Source organism: Perca flavescens, chromosome 18 (assembly GCF_004354835.1).
Source record: "Perca flavescens isolate YP-PL-M2 chromosome 18, PFLA_1.0, whole genome shotgun sequence".
Classification (NCBI taxonomy): Eukaryota; Metazoa; Chordata; class Actinopteri; order Perciformes; family Percidae; genus Perca; species Perca flavescens.
The window spans coordinates 23,105,357-23,132,787 of NC_041348.1; the positions used below are offsets into that span (position 1 = coordinate 23,105,357).

Genomic DNA, 27,431 nt, shown 5'->3' on the forward strand with positions numbered 1-27,431 from the left:
ACAAAGTCTGATATGTTGTAAAACCAAACCAAACATTTAGGTAATCTCCCTCTGTTACTCGGTCTGTCTCTCCTTCTCTCTAACTCACCGGAGTATCCACCATGTTGGGTTTGCTGTTCCTCAAGGTCTTTACGGCGTGGAAGACATCGACCACACTCTGTCTCTTGGCCATCTCACACACAATGCTGCTGGCACAGAACACTCCACTACGCCCTCCTCCGTTCCTGTAAACACGCAGACAACGATACAGAGACATGTCACAAAAAGCACAATTTAATATTTCATTTGCAGTTTTGCCACCTCTCAGTGTTCATGGCACTGATTTTGGAACACTGATAACAAATCGTCCTGCTCGTCACTAAATCTTGTGCATCATCAGACAAAAAGACATTCTGGTGAAAGAGAAGTGTCACTCTGAGTAAGCCATTAACACTTTCTATAATAATCACCAAATGGTGCCAAGATAACTGGTAGTACCAGTCCTTATAAGACCACTGCTAGATGCAGTCTTAACAAACATGTTAGGCAAATTTAGCAACCTTTATTTGATTCTTTTCCTCTTTACTTGAACAAATTAACTGATACATTTTTCACGTTTTTTAATAAGTAAACCAAATGCTCTTTTGTTCCTGACAGAGCTGCTGATTGCTTTTCACAAATACACTTGCTAAATTAAAAAATTTAAAAAAAGCGTATGAGACTGTATGTTTGGCGTGAACCCACAGGCAGTGTACGATGGTTCTTCCCTCTCCCTCCTCTCCCTCACGCTGCCACTGGTCGACCTGCAGGATCAGTTTGAGGAAGGAGCGTTTGGAGGCGGGGATTTCTCTGTGCCCCGCCCACCCCAGGTACTGGAACTGACGAACCATCAGGTAGCCTTCCTGGGGCTGAAAGATCAAACAACAAAAAACATTTAGAGGAATGGATTCTGTTAAACAGGAGACTGTTCGAAGAGATGAGTTAACACTGTTTCTGTTCGTTTCTCAATCCCACATAAAGGAAGATGTGGCTTGAAGAAAATCACATAAACATAGCAACACAATATCAATCAACTAACCCTGGTGAGGTTGCAGACTCTGAAGAGTCGACTGATTACGTCACATTCCATTGAGCAGGACATACATTCCACCTGGACCGGACCGTAACGCAACATGCCCTCCTCTGGCCAGTACTGAGGACAGCCCTGGGCAGAAACAGTCACAGCGTTTAGATACAGTATATGCAAGAGTGAAACAGCAATAAATAGAAGGGCAAAATTCAATATTGTAAGCATTTTTCTTATTGTTGTTTCCCTATATGTTGTATGGTTTTTTGCCTGTTTGAGGCCTTGGTGATCAAAGGACAACTTTTTACTCTTCTGGAGACAGTAAAATCCTGTTCATATATGCTGACTTTGGTTTGAAGTTGATGTTGAGGCTAGACTGACATTTTAAGCCAATATTAGCATTTTTATACAAATTGCTGCAAGACAGGATTATTTTCTTCAGTATTATAAATGTTCCTCTCTGTTCACAGACAGAGTTTAATTAACTTTTTATTTGATAGAGCTGACCATAGAAATCATTCCAGTGTGGTCTGCAAAAGTTTTTACTTCAGAATGGCAAAGTATTAAACATTAAAACATATACTAAATTATACATTTTGACTATATTAAAGATGATACCTGTACATGTATACGTTTTATTTGTAGAACTCTACAATGTGGCTCCTCTCCTGTCGATTATTCTTGCTTGTTATGACTGTTGGATACATTAGATATTGTTTGTCTTCCTCCCTTCACTGCTTATAATGTAGGCATATTGTATTTGTGCCCAAGTGCCTGTATATGAGTATAGTATTTTGATAGTATAATAAAGTTCATAAATGTTATACTACTATATTCATTGATGTTGTTTGGTGAAAGCTTTATATCTCAAATATATCATCCTCTCAGAAAGTAAGACAAACCGTGACAGATCAAAATTGTGATAATCAAATGATGATCAAAAGTGATAATCCTAAAAAAACTGAACAGTGAATTACCTGAGCCAGGTCAATCTCATTCAGCATCACCAAACTGGTACATCCATAGTCATAAACCAGACGCCAAAAGTCTTTGACAGTGTTAGGCAAAGGATGCTGGGTAACGATGAATGCAGCAGGCTGTCTGTAGCTCTGCAGGAAACAGGCAACAGAAATAATGTCAGGTTTTTCATACACACAGTGGTGTCATTTCATTCACAAACTTATTAAATCCAGCAGCATGAAGCACGAAGTTTTGCTTTTCATACACATCGTTCACATCCCTGTTTTGTTACCTAAATATCTTTATCCTTGTTTCTATTACATATTTCTTTCTCTCTCTCATACACACTATCATGGTCACATAATCATGCAGTAGGCCTATCAAATGTGAGGGTGAGGAGCATGCATTGCATATACAAATACACTGTACGTACATCTATGTCTAACAGGGTCAGTGTACTTCATGTTCAGGTCAAGTCTTTAAATGGCAAATTTGTCAGTCACAAAATAAAGTTTCTATTGACATAATGAACTGACTGAACTCAAAGTGAACTGAGCCCAACTCATCCTGAATGAAAATGTGCAGCCAAATGTGTGACATGAGTGTGAATGACTTTAGTGACTTGTAATCATGAGGAGAATCTAATGTGAGGGTCGGGGTCAGGTTTAGGATTTAGGGTGTAAATGGCTTTACTAAACATGGACCTGGTGGCAGAACGACACTGAAGCCATGAAACAAATCCAGTATTGGACATTTGAAGTAAAATCCCATTACCTGGAACTCCTCTGAGAGCTTGGTTAGAGAGAGGCCAAAGGTAAGTGACTAAACTTTAAATATGAACTTTAAAAATTGGAAAGTTTTACAGCAATTACAGTATTTTTGTCCTCCAACAGATTTGTTGGAGAGAAGCCAGGTTTCTATCCACACCATGCATATATTACATTTTGTGTTTCAACCATTATTACTCACATACTGTATCTATAGCCCACCCCTTACTATCCTTCTCTCTGTCTAATTTCTATGAAAACAGACCTGCTAATCAACATTAAATTGTATTTATGTCAGACAATGACCAGATATTGCCATCTTACCTGCCAATTTCAACCTACATAATGACTTTGTTTTTCAAGTCATAGTGGCAACATGTTGTCAACTGTTGCCAATGTTAACAATGTCCTGCAACAATGAGGCTGTTAAAGATTGGGTGGTGGCCAGAGAAGCTAGTGGTCTTTTCAGAACCTGGATTTGTCTCTAGCCTTCTGCTGCTAAAACCACAAACACAGCATCACACAAACAGGGAGGGGAGTCTGTGTGTGTGTGTGTGTGTGTGTGCGTGTGTGTGTGTGTGCATGTGTGTTGTCTCTATAAACATATGTGCATAAATATATAATATGTGTTTCTCTTCATCATCATTTGTGTATAACGTCTTCAAAGTGTGTATAATTTTTAAACAATTATGTGATTGCAATTTGGGACAACAGACATTATACATTGTTTTTGTTTTGTTTAACATATTCAAATTGTGTTATGTAAATGCAACACATCTGTCTAAAATGCTATTTCCACATATGTTGTGAAATGTCCCAAACTACTCGTGCTTGATGTGTTGAAAATAACACAACCTAACTGTATGTGAATGTGAGTGTGTTATACACTTACATCCATCAGAGCAGCATTGATGTAGTTGCTGCTTTCTCCGTCTATTGTAATGAGAAAGGGAAGGCATCTATCAGGAGGAAGGCCATCCATAAAGCGGTTCTTATCTTGGTTTCTAGGCAACAATGCAATGCTGCAGTCTTCGGGTTGAGGCTGAGGGGTCACAGAGTTTAACGTCTGGAAAAAGAGAGACATGCAAAACATATAAGTTAGTGCATAAGCAGAGTTTTTAGGTCCCTGGAATACTCTACCTTTCCGTGCAAAGTTAGGATTCAAAGTTGGGTCCCATTAAGGTTGAAATATATCCTAAAATCATGCTTGAAAAACAGGTGTCCATAACATTTTTTTGTTTTGCTGGTTCATTTAAGGTACCCTGTAGATGTTTTAACCACTATTAACAGCTATTCCATTCATTTCCATGCTATTGCACTAATTGACATTTACCAACGGTAATGCACCAATAAAGCCAAAGAAGAGGAAGACTGTGCAGCATTTACAATACTTGAAAATACTTAAAAGCTTCACAGCTTTATTTTATATGTCAAAATTCCATTAATAAAGTTGTTTTTAGAGTTGTTTCTGTCTGTTGCTTCTGGGTTGGAGCTAAAGGATTACATTTTTGGGTTGAGAAAGGCCAGGACTGGATTCAGAAGCTGATCATTTCCCCAAAACGTGGCTAGATATACTTCTTAGATGCTGCATGGTCATTCAGAGGCTCAAAAACTGCCAGAAGCCTTGTTAAAACTATTACAAGCAAAATACTGAACAGCTGAGAAGTGGATTATGCTGACACGAGACACTTCTGTTGACATTTTGATATTTGTTTTGTTTTGTAAAAACTCAGCTTCTAAATGCATTTTAAGATAAACTTTGGAGGGGTGTAACTTTAAAGGCTTAAGATACAGATTACATTAGGTTTACCTGGAACTCATCCTTCAGATGTGACGAGTTGGTCTGCGAGTCAATGCGGATCAGCTCATAAAAAGCAGCTTTGAACTCGCAGACTGGTATGGCTGTTTCTCCACATAAACAAGCCTCTAGAATGGCATCATGGATGAATATATACTGCTCCTGAAGACATATAATTCAAGACATGCATAGTGTTATATACATACACATATTTCACTCCAGATAAAAACAAAGGCAAACAATAAAACACACACGTGTCACATAGATAACACAAGCGGCTGTGATGTCAAATTAAAGTGAGCATGCGGACACTGAGTTAGTGATGACTGATGGGAGATGGCGCTATGAATGAGACAAGATGATGAATGGCGAATTTTGGTTGTGAGTCAGTCCACACAGGAAACTGTATTTTTTGGAAATGACCGCAGCTTTAATTCAATGAACAAAGTGAATGGCTTTGTTATGATGTTTTTTGTTACACCGTTACAGACTAATATGTCTTACATTTTACAATCAGCACCGAAAGATTATGATGATGGTTACATAAAAGAATGTATTTAATGTAATCAAAATAACTCTTTTTGCATTGTTGTAAGAGACATAGATAGAGATCGATAGAACAGATAAAAACGACATATAGGAAATTAAATTTGTAATTCTTCATCCTACTAACGAATGGTGCCAAAGTAAGATATTTTCAAATCCTTGAAAAAGTGTCTCTTTAAGGTGCTCTAAGCGATGTTGGGTGACGTTACTTCTTGTTGACGTTGGAAGTATTGTCAAACAAAACTTAAGCTAGCTCGCCCCTGCTTCCTCCTCATCCCGTCCCCTCCCCCTCCCTTCCGTGCTTCCTGAAACAGTCATGAACACGCATTGTGGAAGTAGCCTACATGCTAACGCTGCTGCGAGATGGCTCAACCAACTCCTTCTTGTCAGTTATTGGCTGGAACACTGTTTGTTATGTTTCGAGATTGCGTTGTTTTTTTTTTACAGTGTGTTCAGGGGACAGGCAGCTAGTGGATAGTGAGGAGATGTTTGCTGTATGTGACAAAAAAAAATTTGTAGCCTAAAAAACGTTAGAGCACCTTTAAATAATAACGAATTTCCCTTTCGCCCAAGTCAAGATAATACTCCTAATGGTAAGTATATATTCCATGAAATGTTTTCTGTGTTTCTGTAATGAGATGACATGTTTATGAATGGGTGGAAGGTAGATGTAGTCAGCCAGCCTACACCATGCTAATGGCTGAGTCTTACACTGAGGGTTTATTGAGTATATTCTGAGATGTGGATGCAGATGGAGGATGGGCAATGCAGTCACCTCAGTCTGTACCATGTTGATCCTCCTAGAGCGAAGAGCCTTCACACAGTTGTAGATGTCGACCACTCCTTCTCTCTCCGCCATGTCCAGCATGATGTCAATGACTATGAAACAGCCCGTACGCCCTGCTCCAGCACTGCAGAGAGAAACAGAGAAAAAGAAATTATTCTTTATGTTCGTATTAATTGAGAGAGAAAAACAAAGACATTTTTAATGACTGTATGTATATTTCAGATATAAGAATGCCTAATAGAGTGGTACAGAATCTAAAGGTCTCCATGTATTTCTATACCTGCAGTGGACCACAATTGGCCCAGCAGAAGGTGGATTGGAGATTTTAACCCTGCGGATGAAGGAAAGTAGTCCCGTAGCGTGATATGGAACTCCGTGATCAGGCCAGCCTGTGAAATGGAACTGCTTGACTTCCCGCACCTCGTTGAAACCACGCTGAGTAAAGAAAAAAAAGACATCTTTAGGTTAAATTGCATGGTACCTGTCATTATATATTTTCCCTCATTGAATATGACCCAAACCTATTAACCAGTTAATTAATGTGGAGCTCCCTAAGATCACACAGAAGAAACAAACACATCCTCAACTAGACAAGGTCACATTTTTTAGGGTACAAGCATTACAAATTTAAGTATTTGCAATACTGTAAATTATGCTAAACAAATACAATGCCAAATGAATACAAAACGAAACATTATGCAAAATGTGAGTTAAATAAATATCACTCACCCTCTCCAATGTAAATGTGCGAACCACGTATTCAGCAAGAGGTTCAACCTCTACAAAAGTCACCTTGAAGTCTCCGTACACCTCTGCATCGTCTGGCCAATACTTATAGCACTTAACCTGTGAAAAATAACATTTAAGATTTCATCAAATACAGTATAATAATTATAATCAAACATGTTCAAAGACCTGGATCAAGTAGCAGATATAGCACCTTAATAATAAAATACAATGCCCTAAACATTGCATACTAATAAAATGGTAGGACAGCAGAGATGGTCCACTAATTTCTTTGCACCCGTCAGCTAACCTACTTGTTTTTTTCAATTAGCACAAATTCCATTGACATTAACACTATCAAACATTAAAATGCTTGAAGAATATCTTTCTGGCACACGTGCTAAAGCTGCTTCAAAGTGTAACATGATTCTCATTCATGATTTCTTACTTGTTATTTCTTTTATCTGGCTATTATAATTGTCAATGGGCCTAAATAATCTTTGCTAGGCAAAATGCATGTAAAAATATATTTTACAACTATGGGTGAAGGTAAAATGTCTTGCACAGTCAAACTTCACAACAGAGTGAAGAGGGAAAAAAAGAGCAATTTACCCTTCCAACTTCTACCAGATTGGTTACCATGACGATGCAGGCTGACTGTTCCTGCCACACCATTCTCCAGAAGTCATACACTGTCTCATGAACGGGACCTACACACACAGACACACAAAGTCACATACTCAGTACTTTGTATGATTACTAAGTGTGAAGAAAACTGTAAAATCCTGTAAAACAGCAGTTATGAAGAATTGTTGCAGTATCGTACCCTGAGTAGCAATGTAGTGACTCGGTCTCTGGTAGCCCTGAAAACAAAACAGCAGAACACAACAACTCAGTATCCATACAAGTGTATGCATCACATTGTAAAAAAATCTCCTATCACAGTTGGAGACATCGACAGTCAGTGCATCATTATAACCGTCAAAACTAATCTCTGCGCTTACCTGTGGCAATAGAAACATTATGGAGCGTCTCCAAGTAGTTTATAGTGAAGTTAACTAAAATATTTGGACGATATAATGAATGCAACTGTCATTTTTGTTGCAGTGCAACATGTTGAGTTGCACTGCAAGTTGCAAAAGTTGGTCATCTCATCAAGGGGATGGGATGTGGGGGAACTTTTACTCTGAATACTCTGATATTTCTGCATTCTCAAAACAAAATTGCAAAATTATGCTCAAAGTAAGGCCCTGCCAAAAGCTACAGATGACTGCATTGATGCCTGCCACCTTTACAACAACTGACAGGAGCAAAAAGATATGACAACCACTGATTGGGATTTCCTATTGGTAATTAGACAAACACAGATACTACGAAAAAGTAAATGCACAGAGTGGGAAGTAAGGAAGACTGGTGAGAGGGCAAGATGGAGTGAAATCTTTCATGCTGCAGAGGCCCCAGCAACTCAAAATGTTCGAACAACGCGACTAGATGCATTTAATGACGAGTGTATGAATGGACGTATAGGTGTAAAGGTTGAGGGGCGTGAATGAAAGAATCCACAGTGATACTTACATCCCTGTACAGCCAAATCTATAGCCCAAGCCACAGGTTGAAAGAACGAGTGGAAGAAAGAAAGAAAGAAAGAAAGAAAGAAAGAAAGAACGTCAGTGAGTGTCAATCAGAAAAAGAAAAGTTGCATTGACATAATGGGACTTTGAATAGGACATGCAGAAAAAAAAAACATGATCTTAATCATCTTAAAACTTAGAATTAGACTGAGTGGAATGGACACTCCCTGATGCCATTTGACTTCCTCACAGCAAAAGCACATTGAAGATCTGCAGCCCAAAGAAAGCTGGTTGTTAATCTAATTTTCGAATACAATCCAAATTATATAACAGCCATCGGACCATAGTTGTACCAACAGAGATAAGCTGGATACACCAGGGAGTGTCCACTCTATTCATCCTAATTCAACCTTAATGTGGATGATAGCATGCATGTAATTGTTTTAATGGAAGGTAATGGTAATATAAAAGAGCATGCTAGAAGCAGTATTAGCATTTAAAAAAGTACAATTTGAGAGACTAACATGCAGAGTGAAGTGGTGGAGATGGAAAAAAATGAATGGATGGATGTGTACTTAGATGGAGTTATGCAGTGATAGATGAATGAACAGACAAACGATGAATAAAATGGATAACAATGGATGAGTGGATGGATTGACCACTTAAAAGATGAATGGATTGAAGGCTAAGTGTAGCGACTTTAAGGAGATACTTCTTTTTGAGAGTTAGATAATAAGATTGATACCACTGTTATGTCTGTGCAGTAAATATGAAGCTAGCACCAGCAGCCAGTTAGCTTAGATTAGCAAAAAGACTAGAAACAGGGGGAAACAGATAACCTGGCTCTGTCAAAAGGTAACAAAATCTGCCTATACAGCTCATTCAAAGCTCACTAATTAACACGTTGTATCTCATTGGTTAAATGTAACTAAAGTGTAACAATGGCAAGCTGTGGTTTTACAGGGGGTTATGTACCAGACTATTTATCAGACTATACTGGCATAATGGCTTCCTGGAGTCACATAATGTGTCAAACTATTTCATTAAAAGGGAGTTTATGAGGAAATAACAACATTTCTCTTTGTATAGCTCTTAGCGTAATGTGGTTGTTCCAACTAAATCCAAATGATGACTAAAATTCTACGGTTTTATTTAATGTAACTTATATAAGACTAAATTGAAATTTAAATTAGGATACTATGATAAATTCAGAATGGATACATAGATGAATATATGGATAGAGACAGAAGAAAGAAAACAGAACAGACACCTGAGAAAGACACATTTACTGTATGCATGATGTGTTTTTTGGAGTGGCTGGATGCGTAAAATGGTATGATGGATGACTAGTAGACGCAATAAAGGTATAGAGGCCTGACATACGAGCGAGGGAGTGTGGTTTCGTTGGTTTCGTTGGGAGCCAATAGTAGCATTCGATGCGTTTCCACTTACATCGATGTAGTTGGCGTTGATGTAGTCGGAGGAGGGGTCGTCTTCTATGGGCTGGAGAATAACCCTTGAATGGTCATCTAAAGAAAGTACAGTGTTGGAGAGAGCAACAGAAATACATAAAAAAAAGAGAGACAGTGAGATTGAGAGGAAAGCAAAATGAAAAAGAATATTTGTTTTAGGGCATATGGACATTTTGGGACAAAAAGCGCTTTAATGTATTTTTTCTGTCTCTTACTCCCCTCTTTCCCTTTTCTTCCTCCTGTAAAGCAAGTTGTAACTTCTGATGTGAACATAAATATACATAAATGAAGCTTGCTTACATGCTATAATGTTCCCATAGCGGTTCTTGGTACGGTTCTGATCCTTCTTGGCCACGTCCCAGGAGGCCGACTGGCCCTCGAAGAAGCTCTGTATCACCAACAGCACACAAAACAATACAAAAGAAAATTACACGTCATGGATCCTAAAAAAGCAACATTCCTACTGGATGACTCTGAGCAGGAAGATGTAATTGAACACCTTTATTCCATGGGCACATGAGTGGTGACAGAATGCTTATTAGATACATAAAAAGGGGAAATAAAAAAAGGTTTGTAGCTTTTTGATTGTTTAGTCGATAAGCAGAAAATATTCTGAAATTAAGAAGCAATTCAACCCTAATAGTCACTTTATCATTTCAATGTAGCCAAAATATCAAATAAAGCATGATTGATTTTCTTCATAGGCTTTTCAGATATCTTACTCTTATCCGATATCGAATAGGAAAAAGCCTTGTTTGGGTTATACTTAAGGTACTAACATTTATATCACTACTTCTTAAACCAACAACATTAACATGACTGCTTCTACTCGTTAACACTTTTGCTGCTTTTGCTACTGTAACCAACCAGGCTACTAATACTTCCTTTATTGCTACTACTAGTACTAGTAATCTAAGTACTGTTTATAATAATCTTACTTCATACTCCTCCTTAAAGCCGTAGCTGTCAGATGTTTTCATCAGGTTGATGTGCTGCAGAAGATCGGCCACTCTGATGGCAGGGTGAAGCTGTCCAGTCTGATAGGGAGATTCGGTTCCTTCACAGTGATACCGAGGAACATCCAGAAGCCTGCTGTTCTCTGCTGCAGAGCCACTGTGGTTCTCATCTACAACAAAAGAGGAAATTACTGGTTAGTTCAATCACGAATTTACCAAACATTTCATTATCAGTGCCTTTACTGTTTTATACTGTCCAGGGTAAAAAAAAAAGTATAAAACGGACCCATTTTTTGTTATCGTGTCTGAGGGATGAATCATACAGTAAAAGGCTGTGTTAGGTTGGATAAAAACCGAGTACATTTACTAAACACTGGCTTTAAAAAACAAAACAAAACAAAAAACATATTATTTTTATCTATATGGCAAAATAACAATTACTTTTTCGTCTTCCCAAAACCAGTTCTAGCTGCTGGCTTCAAACTATTACCATAAGAAAATACTAGGGGTGTGACGAGATCTCGCGAGATTAAAACGTGACGAGATTTCTCGTCGAGGTGAAAAGTTGTCTCGTGAAGCGATGTGATGTCAGCGTGATGGAGCGTGAAATTACTATTGAAGATCCCCCTGCCACTTTTAAATCATTTGTGTGGCAACATTTTGGTTTTCCTGCGGAAATAATAAAAGGCGAAAGAGTGACAGACAAGACGAACGCAATATGTAAACATTGTAAGAAAAAAATGACGTACTACTAACTACTGCACCCGTGAGTCGCGGGTGCAGTAGTTAGTAGAGAGCTGTGGTGGTGCTGTAAGTGCTTTTGCATAGTGCTCGTGTTAGCCGCGGTACACGGCATTTTTTTCTTACAATGTTTACATATTGTGTTCGTCTTGTCTGTCACTCTTTCGCCGTTTATTATTTCCGCAGGAAAACCAAAATGTTGCCACACAAATGATTTAAAAGTGGCAGGGGGATCTTCAATAGTAATTCCACGCTCCATCACGCTGACATCACATCGCCTCACGAGACAACTTTTCACCTCGACAAGAAATCTCGTCTTGTTCTCGTGAACCCAATCTCGTGATGTGTCTCGTCTCGTGGAGTAAGCGTCTCGTCACACCCCTAGAAAATACTTTATTTTCCTCACACCAAACAAACCATTTTCTCTGTCTAATACTCACCTGTGATTGGAACTACATGTCAAAGCAGCAGAAAAAGAGAAGAGTAAAAAAGTTTAGTCAGACAGCCAGATAGGAGGATTTGTTAGTAAGACTCTAAATGTGAACTACAGGTTACATCGACAACTTTGATCTACAAGGACCTTAAACGTTACACATAATGGATGATTTAAAAAAACAGATGATCTCACAAAACTACAGAGCATGGCCAAAAAACATGAAGTGCCACTTTGCTAAAACAATGTTTATGGCAACATAAAAGCCGTAGTCTACTGCAATGTCCTTTAGTGGTATCATCCACTGCTATTTACAACTCTGTTACTTCATTTAGTAACTGATACTTAAATTTCCCTCTACTATTCCAAGCTTTCTACACTTTCCATACCCACTGTAATAGCAAAGGTAGTGGTTTTATTCAATATTTACAAACTTTACCGCATTGACATATTTCAGCATCTGGAGCTACATGATACATCTGTTATATGTGGAATAAAACAATACATTTTAACCACAGATGAGCAAGCATCTGCTATATACTGTAGTGCAGAAAGGCTGCAGGTTTAATTATCAATTGTGAGTATAGTATATATGATTTAATTAACTTGAAGCTTGTACATAGAAAAAGTATTTCCGTTGTAGGCAATTATGGGGTCAAATTGTTGCAGAATTTCCAGGTGAGGGTTTCTGTGTTGTGGGGAATAATGTGAGTTGGCAGCAGTAATGCACAGACTGACAGGTTTAATGGAGCAGCTTGGGGTTGCAGAACAACCGACTGATTTCATCTTCACCACTGTTTATTAACTGACACTGTTTATTTCATCCAACTGCTGCTTTTCTCTGCTCTGAGAACATGTTAGCTCATTACTGATATTTAAAGGTTTCCTAAGCCCTCGTCAGGCCAATTAACAGTAAACTTAACCCGACACTGCCTCTTAATTTGCTACTTCCTGCTACTTCTCCCCACTCTGTGATGTGACTGGCCAAGACGGACTGTAACTGCAGCCTTCACTCCAAATTAGAGGCTCTGGATCAGTTAATTAACACAGTTGGGTGGTGTCGTGGATTGTGGGGCCCTTAAGGGTATGTTAGAACTCCACATCATGCTGCGGTCAGTGTCAACACTAGAATAAATTAAATATAAAAACATTGCAGTGCAACACTGGAGCTGAGGTAACATCCAACTTGGCAGAAATTACAGCTACAAAACAAGCCTAGTGGGTATCACAGATGGTAGACACTAAAGCAGACCTCCAGATCCAGTGCATAGAAAAGGTCCTGCCAAACACACAGGCCTGTAGACACTAAGTTATTCACTGTCACTTGATGTCACAGATTTAATCTGCACTCGTTTTGCAGTGGCACTGTGACAAATTGTCTTCCTCGTTTTACTGTATGCATTAGTTTCTGTCACTTTTGGGACAGGAGATGGCATGCCTTAAAACAACTCCAAACTGTGGAAATAATGAGGTCTCTAAAGGGAGAATGATGGTAATTACTGTGAATATCAATCACTCTCAGTATGAAACAGAAACCATGGGTGGGATTGGGAGTGATTGAACCTGGGGAAAACACAGTATGACAGACGAAGTGCTTGGCTGTTGTTTTTAGTACCGGCCATGTTTTACAAAGACAGTTGGCACTAGGTGGTAAAAAAAACAAGATAAAAGATGAACACACAGTTTTGCTATCCTCATATATTCCATACATTACACATAGTTAGATTGCCTTTGAACCAAATCCAAACATAATTTTAACATCAAAAACAACATTTTGTATTTTTGTTGTGTTTAAACACTCATCTACAAAAATGTAGATGAGAGACAACACTGTGGTACGGAAACTTTCAATCAAGCCAAGGTATCCACCCACAAAACACACGGTACTTGACAGAGGTCAAAGTACATAAGACAGGATGCAGGATTTAACGGAATCTTTGACAAATGTCTGACATTTGAATTGGCTATTTGGACACAAAACTGGGACCCACGTAATGCTGAGATGTACACACGGGGTTACAAGCACAGGGGCTTTAGGATGAAGAGGGGTGATCACTAAAGGGAGCTGATGGTAAATGTGACACATCCAACCATGCTACAAGTCTCACCTAGCACAGCAGTTGGAACCAGAGGATCGTTGGGCACTGTGGGAGGAAACACGGTGAAGAGATTTTCTAAATTTCAACGTTACTCAAACGTACATGAGGACCTAAAAGTGAGCAGTACGCATCAGGAAAATTCAATCCGTATGGCTCCTGATGGACTACACGTTCTCCAGTCATGACTTAAACATGAAAACCATCCACAATTTTTGCTCAACGTGATCTTATAAAGCTATGAATTATTTAACTTGCGACAGAAATGATTTATCAGCAGTTCTTCGAGACATAAACATGTACACTTTCTACACTTTTCTGCACTTTTTGTTATTGGTCTTTGTTTCCAATTTTGTAACTGTAAAACCGATCAGGCTGAATCGATTCTTGAGTTGTTATTTTTAACAGCTGAAATGATTAGTTGAACGAACAGTGATTGGCAAACATTTTGATCGTCAATAATTTGTGTCAATCATTTTCAAGGCAAAAATACCAAACATAACCTCGTTCCTGTTTCTGTAATTTGAGGATTTGCTGCTTTTCTCCGTGTTATAACACTGTAAACTGAATATTTTCGGGATTTGGACGGTTTGTGAGACAAAACAAGACATTTGAAGACGTCACTTTATAATCTGAGAAGCTGTGATGAACATTTTTCCCTGATTTTGGACATTTTGGAGAGAGACTAAATGATGAACCAAAAAAATTTGCGTAAGATTCATCAATCAAAACTGATCTTGAGAACGGTTACCTGGCTGTTAGTAAGAATAACCTTGCAACTGCAAAATTCAAGTCTTATCAGTGAGGATAGAAGAAAGGAAAGATAAAAAAGGATAAAACTGAATATTAGATTCCAAGTGCACTTATGAGTTTTATGTTTTGAGGTAGCCCATGGTTAATACTACTGTTTATGGTTAGAATTACAATATTAATCTTGTTTTTAAACCTACATCTGTTGTTGTAGTTGTGAGAGTCCATGAATGTCACAGCCATGGGATCCTCTCCATGCAGAGTGCTCTGGTCAGCATAGCTGCGATCCATGGAATTCACCATGTGAGTCATTTCCTGCCGTGTTGTTCCGATGGCATCTTTACGTTTTTTAGCCAGTTTCCTGTTGGGGGCAGAGACAGACACAGTCAGGCATCTTATAAACAAATACACAAACATCAGCTAGCCTGCAGACCACCGCCTTGTAAGGAATAGTCTAAAATTTTAAAGTATAATAGGATCTAGTACGAAGTAGGTGGTATCACGTCTTTTTTGGAGATGAAAGCACGGCTGGGGGCTGCAGGCTGCTGATTCAAGATGCAGAGTTTGGATCCAACAAGGAAGAGAAAAGGAGAAAAGACGAATGGTGAGGAGAAGAGAAAAAGAGAGGAAGGAAAAAGGAGAGAGCAGGCGAGGGATGTAGAGGAAAGTCTTGTTTGTAAATGGCAGCATGTAACAGGCTCAGCTATAGAGCTGAGGGAAAAAAGCATCTAATACAGACCAGGGACAAGTAGCAAAGGGAAAACCTGTTAGAAACCTTGTTACCAAAGATGAGCTGTCAGATGAAAGCCTTTAAAAGTGTTTTATTTTCAAATATGTTTCTAGTTGTCTGAAACTGAAAAAAAAATAATAAATAATTGTAATTTAATGAAATTTCTACATTATCACAAAGAGAAAAGGAAAACAAACACAAAAGAAAAAATTCACAGCAATATTAAATATTTGGGTTTTCATCCGACAGCAAAGATAGGAAAATACCAATTACAACAGCAGTAAGGGGATGACTTATGATCTATGGGAGCTCAGGAAAAACCATTTAGCAAACAAAGTACCACCGTTATCATCAGATGAGTAGTAGCACTCCGGTGACATCATTAATAGTCGGTCCAGAATTTTGAGAGACAGATTCATTGTCTATCTAGGAAAAAGACACCTTTAGGGATACCTGATTTTAAATTTTAATCTGCAATTTTTCTTCACAGGTTGTTTTTGTATTGTGGAATTAAATGTTGCAAGCAACATAAACCTTTCTTTATCATAAAGACCGGTGCCTGGTGAAGAAAATTAACAGATTAAAAAGGTTATAATTTACAGGTTTAACATCCATAAAATCCCAGGAAAAATAACTGTAAAGGGCTTAATACTTTGAGCATGACAGAGCATGCAGGAACATTTTGTACCCAGAGCCACAGATATATATCAGTTAGGACAACTTCTGTTGTAGCAAAACCAACATTTATTACGTTTTTAGTTGACCTGCTTTAAATTAGTTAGTCTCTAACTTGTATAGCAGTTTGAGGTCCAACATAAATGTAAAAAAATATTCTCTCAGAGTTTTGATGAAGAAATAAATGTTTGATTGTTGCATAACTGATAAAATGTACAGCTCTGACTTTTCCCCAGTAAACAGACAGAAAGCATGCTTTGTTTTATTGTATATTTTACCTCTTCACCCCAAAATACACCAACTCCACCTCCACCTCTAAGACCACACACACAATGCACACAGAGACACACACACACACACACAGACAGACAGACAGACAGACAGACAGACAGACAGACAGACACACACACTCACATTCACTCACTCAGGAACAGTGATTTAACTGCTGACCAGGTGTAGCTGTTTATGTGGGTGTTTGTGAGTGTAGTACTGGTTGTTCAACAGAAGACATGAAAATCAGAGAGAAGGCGATACATATATCATAAACCACCATATTCTGTGTACTTATACTGTATATTTATGGTATAGAAAGTAGAGAGAAGTAGAAACTGAGAGAAAGAGAGGGGGTAGCTGTGACCAGAACTAGAGTAATATAATTTAAAATAATTTTTAAGGTCTGATATGTAAAATGAAACTGTAAATTGATTTTGAGCGCAATATGTGTTATAAAAAGTACTGTAATATCCACTGAACATGCCTGATTATTAAAATGGTAAATGTATGCCAAGAAGACACTCGCTTAATAATGATTAACAAAACTAAAACATGCCACACCCCCCTTATAAATGTATGAGGACAATATTTGTGAACAGTAAATGTTGTTTCTGATAGATGTATTCAAAAAGTTGCCAAATTGTCCTGCCATTTAACTTCAACTTCAGAATTTTTATATTAACAAATAATCCCATTTTTCTACACATATTATCTCCATAACTAATAACACACTGATTTGCAGGCTTGGGCAGTAACAGAATACATGGAACAGCGTAATCAAGATACATAAAAGGAACTGTATTCTGTTTAATTACAGAAAAAAAGATGTAATCATATTACCGATAGTAAAAACAGGGATTATTAGCAGGATTACAATTTTAAAAATACATTTTAAAATAAGGATATACTACAATGCCAATGAGCACACATTTCAACACTTCACGAGCCTCACACAACACTACTCCAGTCTTGATTGAAATCATAGCTTACAGTTGCCAATTTATTATCATGGCCTTTAACGTTAGTGAAAAAAAAAAAAAAATCTCTTAATTATTTTGTATTTAAAGCAGAAAAGGGAAAAAAACATCACAGTACAGTGCCAGTGATGCCAATATTTGGTACAGTATTGAGGTAATCCAAAAGTTAACAAAATAATCACGTTACATTACTTTAATATTGTGCAAAATAAAAAACACAAGCTGGTGATGAATAAATATCCATATTTCTTAATTGATGTGTTTTGTTACTGCTGAATAGTGCACTAAATAGACCCCGCCTCTTTTTAAAGGAAGTGGAATTGTCCATTGTGGTCACAGCCGGTGAGAGACAATAACAGACATAGTAGAGAAGTAAAGAGTACCCACAACACGAGAAAACCCACCAATAACTACCAAAATCAGAGCCATGTGCTCCACACAGAGAGCTGAGAGGGAACCAGAAAAGAGACACTGAGTATGTGCAGCAGAGTTACCATGATACCGGTGACTTGATGGGTGGATGGATGAACACATGACTACATGCACACAAAGAGCTACAAGTCACAAGTGCAGCATTCTTTTTTCAAATAACACGCTTAGGCCTGTGTTGTCCCACTTTGGCTTGCTTTGTTCTGGTTTATGGCCTACTTTGGCCTTTATAAGCCTGCTTCAGAGCAACTTTGGAGCATGTAGAGGACACCAGGGCTGAGGTCAATTCACTGTCAGTTCAGTCCCTTTAAAATTAAATTTGCTTATGATTCAGCATTTATATATTTATTTGGAGATATTTTTTGACAGGAAACCAGCAAGGATTCTCTTGCTCGAGAAAACGTTTTTAATGTCAAAGCATTTAAAAATATTTATATAAATGGTTGAAAATCCTGACCTGACTGATGTGAAAGTGAACTGACCCCCACCCTGGCAAGGCGTCAATGAGGATGGCTTTGGCTGGTTGGTTAGAGCTGAAAATGTGTTTTGTCTTGAAAAAAGTATACTGCATCTTTAAAAATAACAACAACTAGCCACTAATAATTTGCCCAATAAGATAACAGCAGCTGGGTGAGCTGATTGTTGATTGGTTGTTTACTTACAGGTAATAAGAGTATGAATAGTAGGTCCTCCTGGGGTTGTGAGCCAATCAGAAAGCAAAGAATGAGACAGGGTCATGAATATGCAAATTAGGACAATACTGTCCTGTCCCAACCAGCAACAACAGAAACAGAAGAAACACCTTTTGATTGCTACGACTTGAGGGTCATGCAAGGGGTTGTTATAACTATGGGCCCTATTTCTTTAAAAGGTTCAATTTAAATGCTAAATAAATACTTAAAAAACAAGCTAAGAGATTTATAAAAAAAATATTACTAAAATAACAACGAACTATCAATTTTAAACTATTAACGTGCAGTCTTTCTCGTCTTTACTTCTGAAGGTGTCAAATTTAAAATATTCATGCAATATTTTTAAGCTGAATTTACTGTAACCGGAAGGCCCTGATCAGAGATTTTTAAGCCCTAATCAGCCAATCACCTTTACTTACTCCTACTGAAAGTAAACAATTTGTCAAAACTGATACAAAGCTATCCGATCTGTTGCACCACGCAGCTCGCTTCCTGCAAAGCAAGCATGATGTCATTGCGATGTCATCATGTCCCACCATTTTAAAGATGCAGTATTGTTCAAAGTTGTAAAGGTTCAATGACAATGAAGATTGATCTCCCCAGAAACCTTTATGAAAAACTACCAAATGCCGTCAACATAGCTTCACACTCATGAGGGTGACATAAAATCACAAATCATAAAAATTAAAACCATTTCTGCCAGTTGTCAGTAGTCACAGTTTAGTTACACATTAATGATTACATGTCAGGTCTGTTTTTATCAAAACAAAGATACATTTTAAATGAAACCAAGTTTTTAGGACTCACTCTCAATTTTCTATACAATAGAGATATGCAAATGTTTTCTCAACCAGAAACTGCTGTCATGAGTTGATCAATGTTGGTTGCCGCACAATCTCATGTGTTCTCATAAATCAAACCAAAAATGTAACTAAAAAAAAAAGTTATGTAAAAATACCACACACAGTATATACCTTGAAAATATTTTGTTTCCAAAAATACCATTCATTTCCGGTTGTTGATGCTGGTAATATATTGTTTCAACCTGTCAGAAACACACTTAAATATAACATTTTAATGTTTTACTTTAGAGGAACATTGTCATGCTGTTGAAGTCCTTGAACTCTCAGTGATCTAGTGCTAACATTTCCTCCAGCTCAAAAGCATGAATGCAGCTTGAGCTGGTTCAGTTCAAAACAACAACAAACACTGAATTCAGTTCCTCCCAGCTGTGCACACAGAGTAGTTAATAACAGGCGCCTACCAAAAATACTTTATCTTTCAGTTTGGACCAATTTTCTTTAGTCAAAAGGGACAAGTAATGTTGAGTAATACATGTTACAGTAATCAGGCCAGCCACTGAGTGCAAACTGTGGATGAAACACTTAAGTTTTTGGATGAATGTGAATATATTTCAAACACTGCCAGGTATCGTGGAATAGTAGCAGCTTTGGCAATAAATAGAACATTCTACCCAACACTTGAAGCTCAGGTCCTTGGGATATCATTTACAATTACACTTTGACACTAAGTCGGCAACATGACTGCTGAATCACATGAATTCATTAAGAGAATTAGAATAAAAATCTGTAGGTCAGGGGCTGCAAGAGCAAAGTTCTCCTGTGACAAGAGTTCATTACTGTCTGATATTTAATGTCTCTGATTTTTTGGATTGGCTGAGTGAGATCACGATTGGTTGTTATTGAGAAACTGTTTTCCTGGTTGCTCTCTAAAGCCTCTGGCACAATGCAATACTTCAGTGTATCTCCTGAAAGAGACAGTTGATAATTACAAGTTAATGATAATTAATCCTGCATTTCTCGTAACATGTTCAAGATACATGGGGATCAATGAGCGAATCAAGCTATTTATGTTGATACTTTTTATCATAATAAGAAAGGATGTCATATGAGGCACTCAACATGCATGTATCTGTCCTGAATATGCAAATTAAGTTCCTAATTATTCTCTTTTTAATGAGGCACTCAGGTTCCCTGAACACCAGATTTTAATTAAAAGGTCACTGGAAAAAACGGCGTGTTAAGTAATAGTTAATTATTACACACATACACTTGTGTGCATGACTTAGAAATGTGCATACACACATATGCAAACGCAGGCCCTGAAAAGTACAAAGACATAATTCTACCTCATGTAACCTTGCAGTTGCTCAGGTTAGATTTGATGAATAGAGAGCAGGTTATATGCAAAACAAAAATTGTCTAGACTTGAGATGGGGGTTTGCGTTTAAAGCATGATGATGACGTGATAATATTTCACAATTCAAATAAGCCACTGTGATTTGCCTTACAGTGTGTCATAGCTGGAATGATGAACCTGATGTCATGTTAATAAACCCAAAACAACATGTTTCATGTGGAACACTGAAAAGTAAACACATTTTAGTGCTTCATAGACATACAGTCATCTTACAGAAATAGAATGATAACATAAGACTACAAGGTTTCTAAAGGAAATGTTACAGCCATACTGTATATACAAGTCACCTACTGTCTAAAAACAGTTTGATCTACTGCAAAAAAGACCTGTATGATTCAGCTGCTGTTGTAGCTGTGTTCAGCCACCACATGGTGGAGCCATGCACCAAACTAACACATCACAAGCCAAAACGTTAAAGTGACACAAAGACCAACTGAGACTCTTCTCGACGCTGTTCTCAAAGTGAAGGAAGATACAGTATATAAAGAGATATCCCACTTTCAGTCTCTAAAAAGCCTTAATGACACCAGTACAAACCCCTTTTACGTGTTTAATCCAGTTCACCACATTACACTAAATGAGAAATTGTTGTGCTTGAATTCTTCTATGTGTGAACCTAGGTTATAGACACCTCTATCCCTAACTTCAATCAAACACCTTCCAACCCCTTACATTCTATTCACTGTGCAACATTTTGCTTTTTCCCCTCAATCAACTTTGCCAAAATATCCTTTTCAATGCATAATGGAACTTCATATATGTCTCTTTTCACCTCTAAAATACCACATTCTAGGTTTCTATTAGATATTATGTCTTTTATGTGTTTTTATAATCCATGTGTGTTGGAATTTTCTAATTTTTATCTTGAAAGGTTGCTTGAAATCTTCTGCTTGAGGATCTCTTTCACTGTGGTTCTCTTTCTGGCTCTGTGAGTCGACTGTTCTGAGTGGTTGTTTTGTCTAGTTTGATTCAACAGCTGTACTGTACAAGAAAAAAAAACCAACAAAGCTTCAGTTCTCTCCTGTGCTAAATCCCACAACTGTGAGGCAGGAGTTTCTAATTTTGGAAACACCATATTTTTCACTTTGGATCTCAGGAAAACATACCATCCGATATTTAGTCCCTTAAAAACAGAACAGACTTCACGAAGAGGTTCTGAAGGGAGATCAACGTGTATGGTGGATGGATGGAAGATGGTGTTACTACAGCAAATACTGGACCAACACACAAGAGAATGGATTTAGGTGCACAGTTGTGTCTGCGTGTTCTTGCATCTGCATTTGTGTTGGTGTAGTACTGTTGTCCATGTAGTATTTGCACTCTTCATGATACTCTTCATTAAAGCTACTTTAGCGCACATGGTTAGGAGCGGTCACTCACCTCTTCTTGACCAATAGGATGGCTACTAGCACCAGAAGTATAAAGACGAGAACACCAGCACTGATCCCAGCGATCTTCACCACCCGGTCCGTCTGTTTAGCGGGGTCAGGGATGACTTCTGGCTCCTCTGTAGCACCTAATAACAATAAAGCAACAGTAATAATGTGGCTATAACATAATATCAGCTCAAACTACCTGATTAGTAGAGTAATTATTCTTTTGTAGGATTAGGAGTGAACAAAAGGTCATGTTGCATTCCCATTTGAAAAACACGTGTATTTACAAGATGCAAAGTGACAAATCACCATTATAAGAAAGTATGTTTCGATAGGAAATTACATTAAAGGGACATTCCAACGGGACTTTAAAACTTTAGTTCTCTAAGAAAAATGGCAACATCTTGGAATGCTGCAGAACAGCGAAAAAAAAAAATTAAAACAAAGGATATGAAAAGTACTTCGTAGTTTTTTCAATTTGTAGTTCTCACTTGTATATATTTTTTTCATTGTATGAGCTCACAGAGTAAATGTTTACTGGACAGCAGAAGTTGAAAAACGTCACTGACACTAACCTCCGAGATATCACTCACTAAAGTACTAAAAGCTTTGTGAGCTTGAGGTTGCTTTGTGTTCTTGTACTGTTATCATGGTGACCATTGCTGGTGGTAGCCATCTGGGGGATACATATGTATAAAATATCCAGTTTCCTGTATATTCCTTTTTATTGACAGGCTACTTTTTAAGCAGTAGTTTAAGAAACAGAAAGACTGAAAATCAAACACTACAGTTGAAATTATCTTCAATTATCTTCTGTGAAGTGCTGTATCCGATAAAGAAAAAGTAAAAAAGTGATAATGTTTCTAACCACCCCTATTTTTGAAACAATCTTCTTGGGCAGCGAACAAGTCAAATCGAACCAACTACGCTTTCCAGGAACCCTGAATCTTCAACTGCGTAGACCTCCACATTTCTAAAATGTTGCCCTCTTGCACTGACAGTAAGTCTGTTATACAAATTATTGAATCCTGGCACTATTTGAAGTATACCTGCAACCCTGTGTCACCCACGGCTGAAAAAGAATGCCACCTAACAGCCTCAGGAACTGTGTTTGTTTTCTCTCAAGATGTCTTTACAAAATGCCCTCACGTCAGGAACGTGGTGAGGAAGGTTTAATCATTCCTGTGCTAAAGATCAGGTAAATATCAAGACTCTAAATATTCCTTGTAATACAAAGTCAGACAGCTGCAAACACAAATGCCATGGTAACTGTCATTTGTGACCCAAATATAGCCAGAAGTTTTGTTTGAGGAGCTTATTTGGCACAGAGATTGAAATATTGACATTAACAGTTAACTCTCCTTTAATATGATTGCCATGTAATAATGAACAACATAGATTGCTTCTACCCACAACAATCACCTCTACTGAACAATTCATATCTGCACATTTTACAAGTGAGTATGTGTTTTACATTAGACATCTGGGACTAAGGCAGCTAGAGTTGTAGCAACACAACAAAGAAACAAGAGTCCGTGCTTTGAGCTAAATGCTAACGTCAGAATGCTAACGTCAGAATGCTAACGTGCTCACAATGACAAATGAGCCGGTATAACATTTGTTCACCATCTTAGTTTATAATATTAACATGCTTACCTTTCCTAATTAGTACAAAACACAAAGCACTATTAAGTAATTTGTTTTGCAGATATTTGGTCATAAACCAAAGTATTAAACAAATTAAAAAAATTGTCCTGATGGTGGCGCTACATGAAAAGTCAGGGGTTCACAAATATAATTACAACTCATCCTGAGGGGGACATGGATGTTTGTACAAAATTTCATGACAATCCATCGGGTAAATGATGAGATATTTCAGTCTGGACCAAAGTGGTTAACCAACCAACCAACATGTCCCTTGGGCCATGACGCTAGCACGGCTAAAAATCTAATCTATTTCAATCTAAAAAGGACAATATAAAATCCAGTTAAAAGACAGTAACACAGCAGCAGTGGAAGTTGCCTATTTTTATCATTGGCCTGTACCACCTTCTGGAGCTGGGTCAATTGAGCAACAGGCTTACGCAGATATCAGCTTCTCATTCATTTTGTTGTATCACCTGAAGGCAAATGTAGTGAACCAGTGAACTCTGCACACTCACTACTCCTACTCTCAGCTGCAAACACACTAGAAATTGAAAACATATGCACAGATAATGAAATTCTCAATTGACCGTGTGTCTTTTCAGTGTATTTAGGTTATCCTTGGCGACATGCTCTCATTGGGAAATGCTTTTGAAATGCAATTTGACTGGAACTGGCCGATGTTTCTGCACCAAATGTCACAGTATATTACTTGTACTCAAACTCATTTCTGTTCCTGATGACTTCAGAGAATTTCTGAACTCCCTGATTTGGTCTGTTTGGAATATAATTCACAAATGGTGTTTCAGGCAGAGTGCACACTGTAGTGGAGATTCAACCATGTTGATCATGCACAGAAAGTCAACAGAAAGAGAGCCTGCATCGGTTTTCATGCTCCTAAGCTTAATGATCTGATCCCATAACACCAGGATAGTTCGTACTGCAACGAAAGAACATTATCATGCATTATGATAATCCAAATAATCCAACACAAAGACATATGCACAAAACTCAACATAATGCAATACATCAATCAAAAAATAATCCACTTCTAATGCTAAATATCAACAACACAATCTCTCTATTTTTATCTCCCTCAGTATTTGTGTCCTTAACATAATATTTTGTTATAAAATGTTTCTGCTGGCTGAAATGCCCCCATCCAGCACCGTGTCCTTATGCAACAATATTACACTTAAACGTCGGACTCAGATTGATAGTTGAAGCATTAGCAGTGATGTGTCAGCCAAAAGGATTAGTTTGACTTTATTCTATATTTTTCTTATTGCCAGAAAATTCCACAAAAAGACCAAAACAACAATCAGTTCTGTCCAACTACCTTCCCTGTCTGTGGCCCTAAGCCCTAACACACAACAGTTAAACTAAAAAAAAACCTCAACAAAAAACAGTCACAAATATTATGTTTATTTTTCATAAAAGGCTAAATCATTTTCAAAAACAGCTGGGCAGTGAAGTCATCTGGATATATCACAGATTTTTTAAACACTTAAATATTGACATCAATATCAGCTTCAAAAATCCAGTAAGTCTAGCTGTAGTTACTTCTGCTTTTAAAAAAAGTTAAATCTGGCCATTTATTGTTTTATGTTAAACAAGTCCTGACTATGACTGCAAATCATTTTGCATATACTACACCACACTTAGAGGTTGCGTCTACTTTTTTATTATTACTGACTGTCGGACCAGTCATTGGGCAAAGGGTATCAAAACAAGACATAACAAAAAAGAAAAACAATCTTTAAAAGCTTCTGAGTCCTAAGACCTGACCTCATAATGTCGGCGGTAGCTCTTAATGTCTGGAAAAAATTATCCAGGTCAGTACACTAACACTCAACTTACCCACACAGACACAGACACAGACACACACAGACACACACACAGACACACACAGACACACACAGACACACACACACACACACACACACACACACACACACACACACACACACACACACACACACACACACACACACACACACACACACACACACCCTGAGGCAGCAATGACAATACACAATACCCCAGATGACCTAATAGGACCACCATCGCTTAATCCTCCCTCTCGGATGTAAGGTTGAGCGGACACACACATGCAGAAGGACAGAGAGAGAAAGGAAGGGACAGTCGTCTGACCTCTCTGTCCATTAGTGCCTTGCTGCCTTATAAAATAAAAAAAAAAAACTAAAATAAACTTCACTTAGACCTCCTCAGGCTAAAACGACAGCGTGTCATCTCTTTCTAAGCCTTTAGCGAAGTAACCAACCTGTTCTAGTAACTACAACCACCAGCAATTGTTGAAATATGATGACACCGGAAACACGGCAACTCGACGGCACGGAAACATGACACCTTACAGGCACTGTAGGGATTGAATCCCACCTTTGATCTATCCCAATTTCCCATGAGCCTACTGGCTGACATGTCTTCGTCACATTGAACTCTGTACTCTGTAGATGAACAATTCCAGTTCTTTTCAACTAGATCCTTATCATATTTGAACTTATTTCATTTTATAGGAACAAGGAGATAGCATGGAACGATGCCACATGCCACAGTACTTGTAGCCTAAGCTACTTTTCGGTCTGATCCTAGATTGGTCTTTATAAAAATATACAAATCAATCAGCCACAATGCTTCATTCTACAAACATTATGGCTGATTGCTTTGAAAATGATATCACTTTTACGGTCTGGTTTTATGCTCCTTTGGCACTAGAAGGTCAAAGCAAGGACCCTCAGCTGGGTGCAGAAAGTGATTAGAACTTGTTTACCATAATAACACCCAAAATAGTAGAAGGAAGATAGCTGGCAAGTACAATATTCAAGTAATCAGCTTTCTAGTTTTGCGTTACCAGCCACAAACACTTAATTGACTTCGCTGTTCTTTGAAGCTCAACGCTACCAGCCACCAGGATTGTCAATTTCATTGAAAACACGTTAATGTATTTTTCTGTTTATCCTTGGTTTTACTCTACACAGCTAAACTCTGATCCATCAGCCGCATTTCTAAAAAATCTTTCCTGAAAACTGTGTTTGTGTGTGTGTGTGTGTGTGTGTGTGTGTGTGTAGTTGCCCGGGGATTAAACCAGTCTGATAATCTATCAACATATGGCTGATGGTAAAAACATGACATTTAGACTACGTGCACATACAGAGGCTAAATCTGCACACAAACATTTAACATCAACGCGTTTTCTCTCTCTTACATGCAAAACAATACATCGTCCCCACTTATACTTAAAATACAAGTATCAAAACAATCATTACATCAGTCATATAAAATATTGGATTAACAACAAACATGAAGGGACGGTAAGCAACTTAACAACAGACGATAAGCAAAGTTGACTGGACACACTTTAATATCATTAGTGATATCCAAAAATGTATTCTGCATTTTTTTCTCAGCAGCCAAATTCGGGAAACATTTTTTAACCCCTGAGTTGCATCTGATTGTCAAGTTAATATTGATCTGGGCTCTGTTTTTTGGACATACAGTGGTATCAACAGTGACAGTGTGTTCTTACCTTTAGTCGCCAGCCTCAGACACTGTGTCTTAGTTTCCTAAAGAAAAACAACAAAACAAAACAATAATAGCACACACAACACACTATAGCATTAACAAAGAGAATGTGACTTTGTATATTATTAAAGACTGTATATATGTGAAAATATGTTTAAAATATATATGAAAAACAAGTAGGGTGTATTCAGTTGCCTGCAGATATGTTGTAGTTTTAAGTACTC

At 37.8% G+C, this 27,431-nt stretch overlaps 1 protein-coding gene across 6 annotated transcripts in view; it reads right to left on the reverse strand.

The window, feature by feature from the left end:
* ptprk (protein tyrosine phosphatase receptor type K) overlaps positions 1 to 27,431 on the reverse strand; it is a 113,610-nt gene that overhangs the window by 1,556 nt on the left and 84,623 nt on the right. Inside the window, exons 19-37 of one of the 6 annotated variants that reach the window (XM_028604815.1) lie at positions 27,212 to 27,248; positions 22,025 to 22,160; positions 14,849 to 15,009; positions 13,911 to 13,946; positions 10,611 to 10,798; positions 9,973 to 10,060; positions 9,653 to 9,729; positions 8,205 to 8,222; positions 7,456 to 7,492; positions 7,242 to 7,339; positions 6,633 to 6,749; positions 6,184 to 6,338; positions 5,892 to 6,027; positions 4,583 to 4,732; positions 3,665 to 3,838; positions 2,023 to 2,154; positions 1,058 to 1,183; positions 724 to 887; positions 89 to 224 (exon numbers count right to left, since the gene is read on the reverse strand). In XM_028604815.1, the coding sequence (XP_028460616.1) occupies positions 89 to 224; positions 724 to 887; positions 1,058 to 1,183; positions 2,023 to 2,154; positions 3,665 to 3,838; positions 4,583 to 4,732; positions 5,892 to 6,027; positions 6,184 to 6,338; positions 6,633 to 6,749; positions 7,242 to 7,339; positions 7,456 to 7,492; positions 8,205 to 8,222; positions 9,653 to 9,729; positions 9,973 to 10,060; positions 10,611 to 10,798; positions 13,911 to 13,946; positions 14,849 to 15,009; positions 22,025 to 22,160; positions 27,212 to 27,248 (2,166 nt within the window). Of the gene's footprint in view, positions 1 to 88; positions 225 to 723; positions 888 to 1,057; positions 1,184 to 2,022; positions 2,155 to 3,664; positions 3,839 to 4,582; positions 4,733 to 5,891; positions 6,028 to 6,183; positions 6,339 to 6,632; positions 6,750 to 7,241; positions 7,340 to 7,455; positions 7,493 to 8,204; positions 8,223 to 9,652; positions 9,730 to 9,972; positions 10,073 to 10,610; positions 10,799 to 13,910; positions 13,947 to 14,848; positions 15,010 to 22,024; positions 22,161 to 27,211; positions 27,249 to 27,431 lie in introns of all 6 variants that reach the window. The other 5 variants (XM_028604812.1, XM_028604811.1, XM_028604810.1 and 2 more) reach the window with 5 other exon arrangements.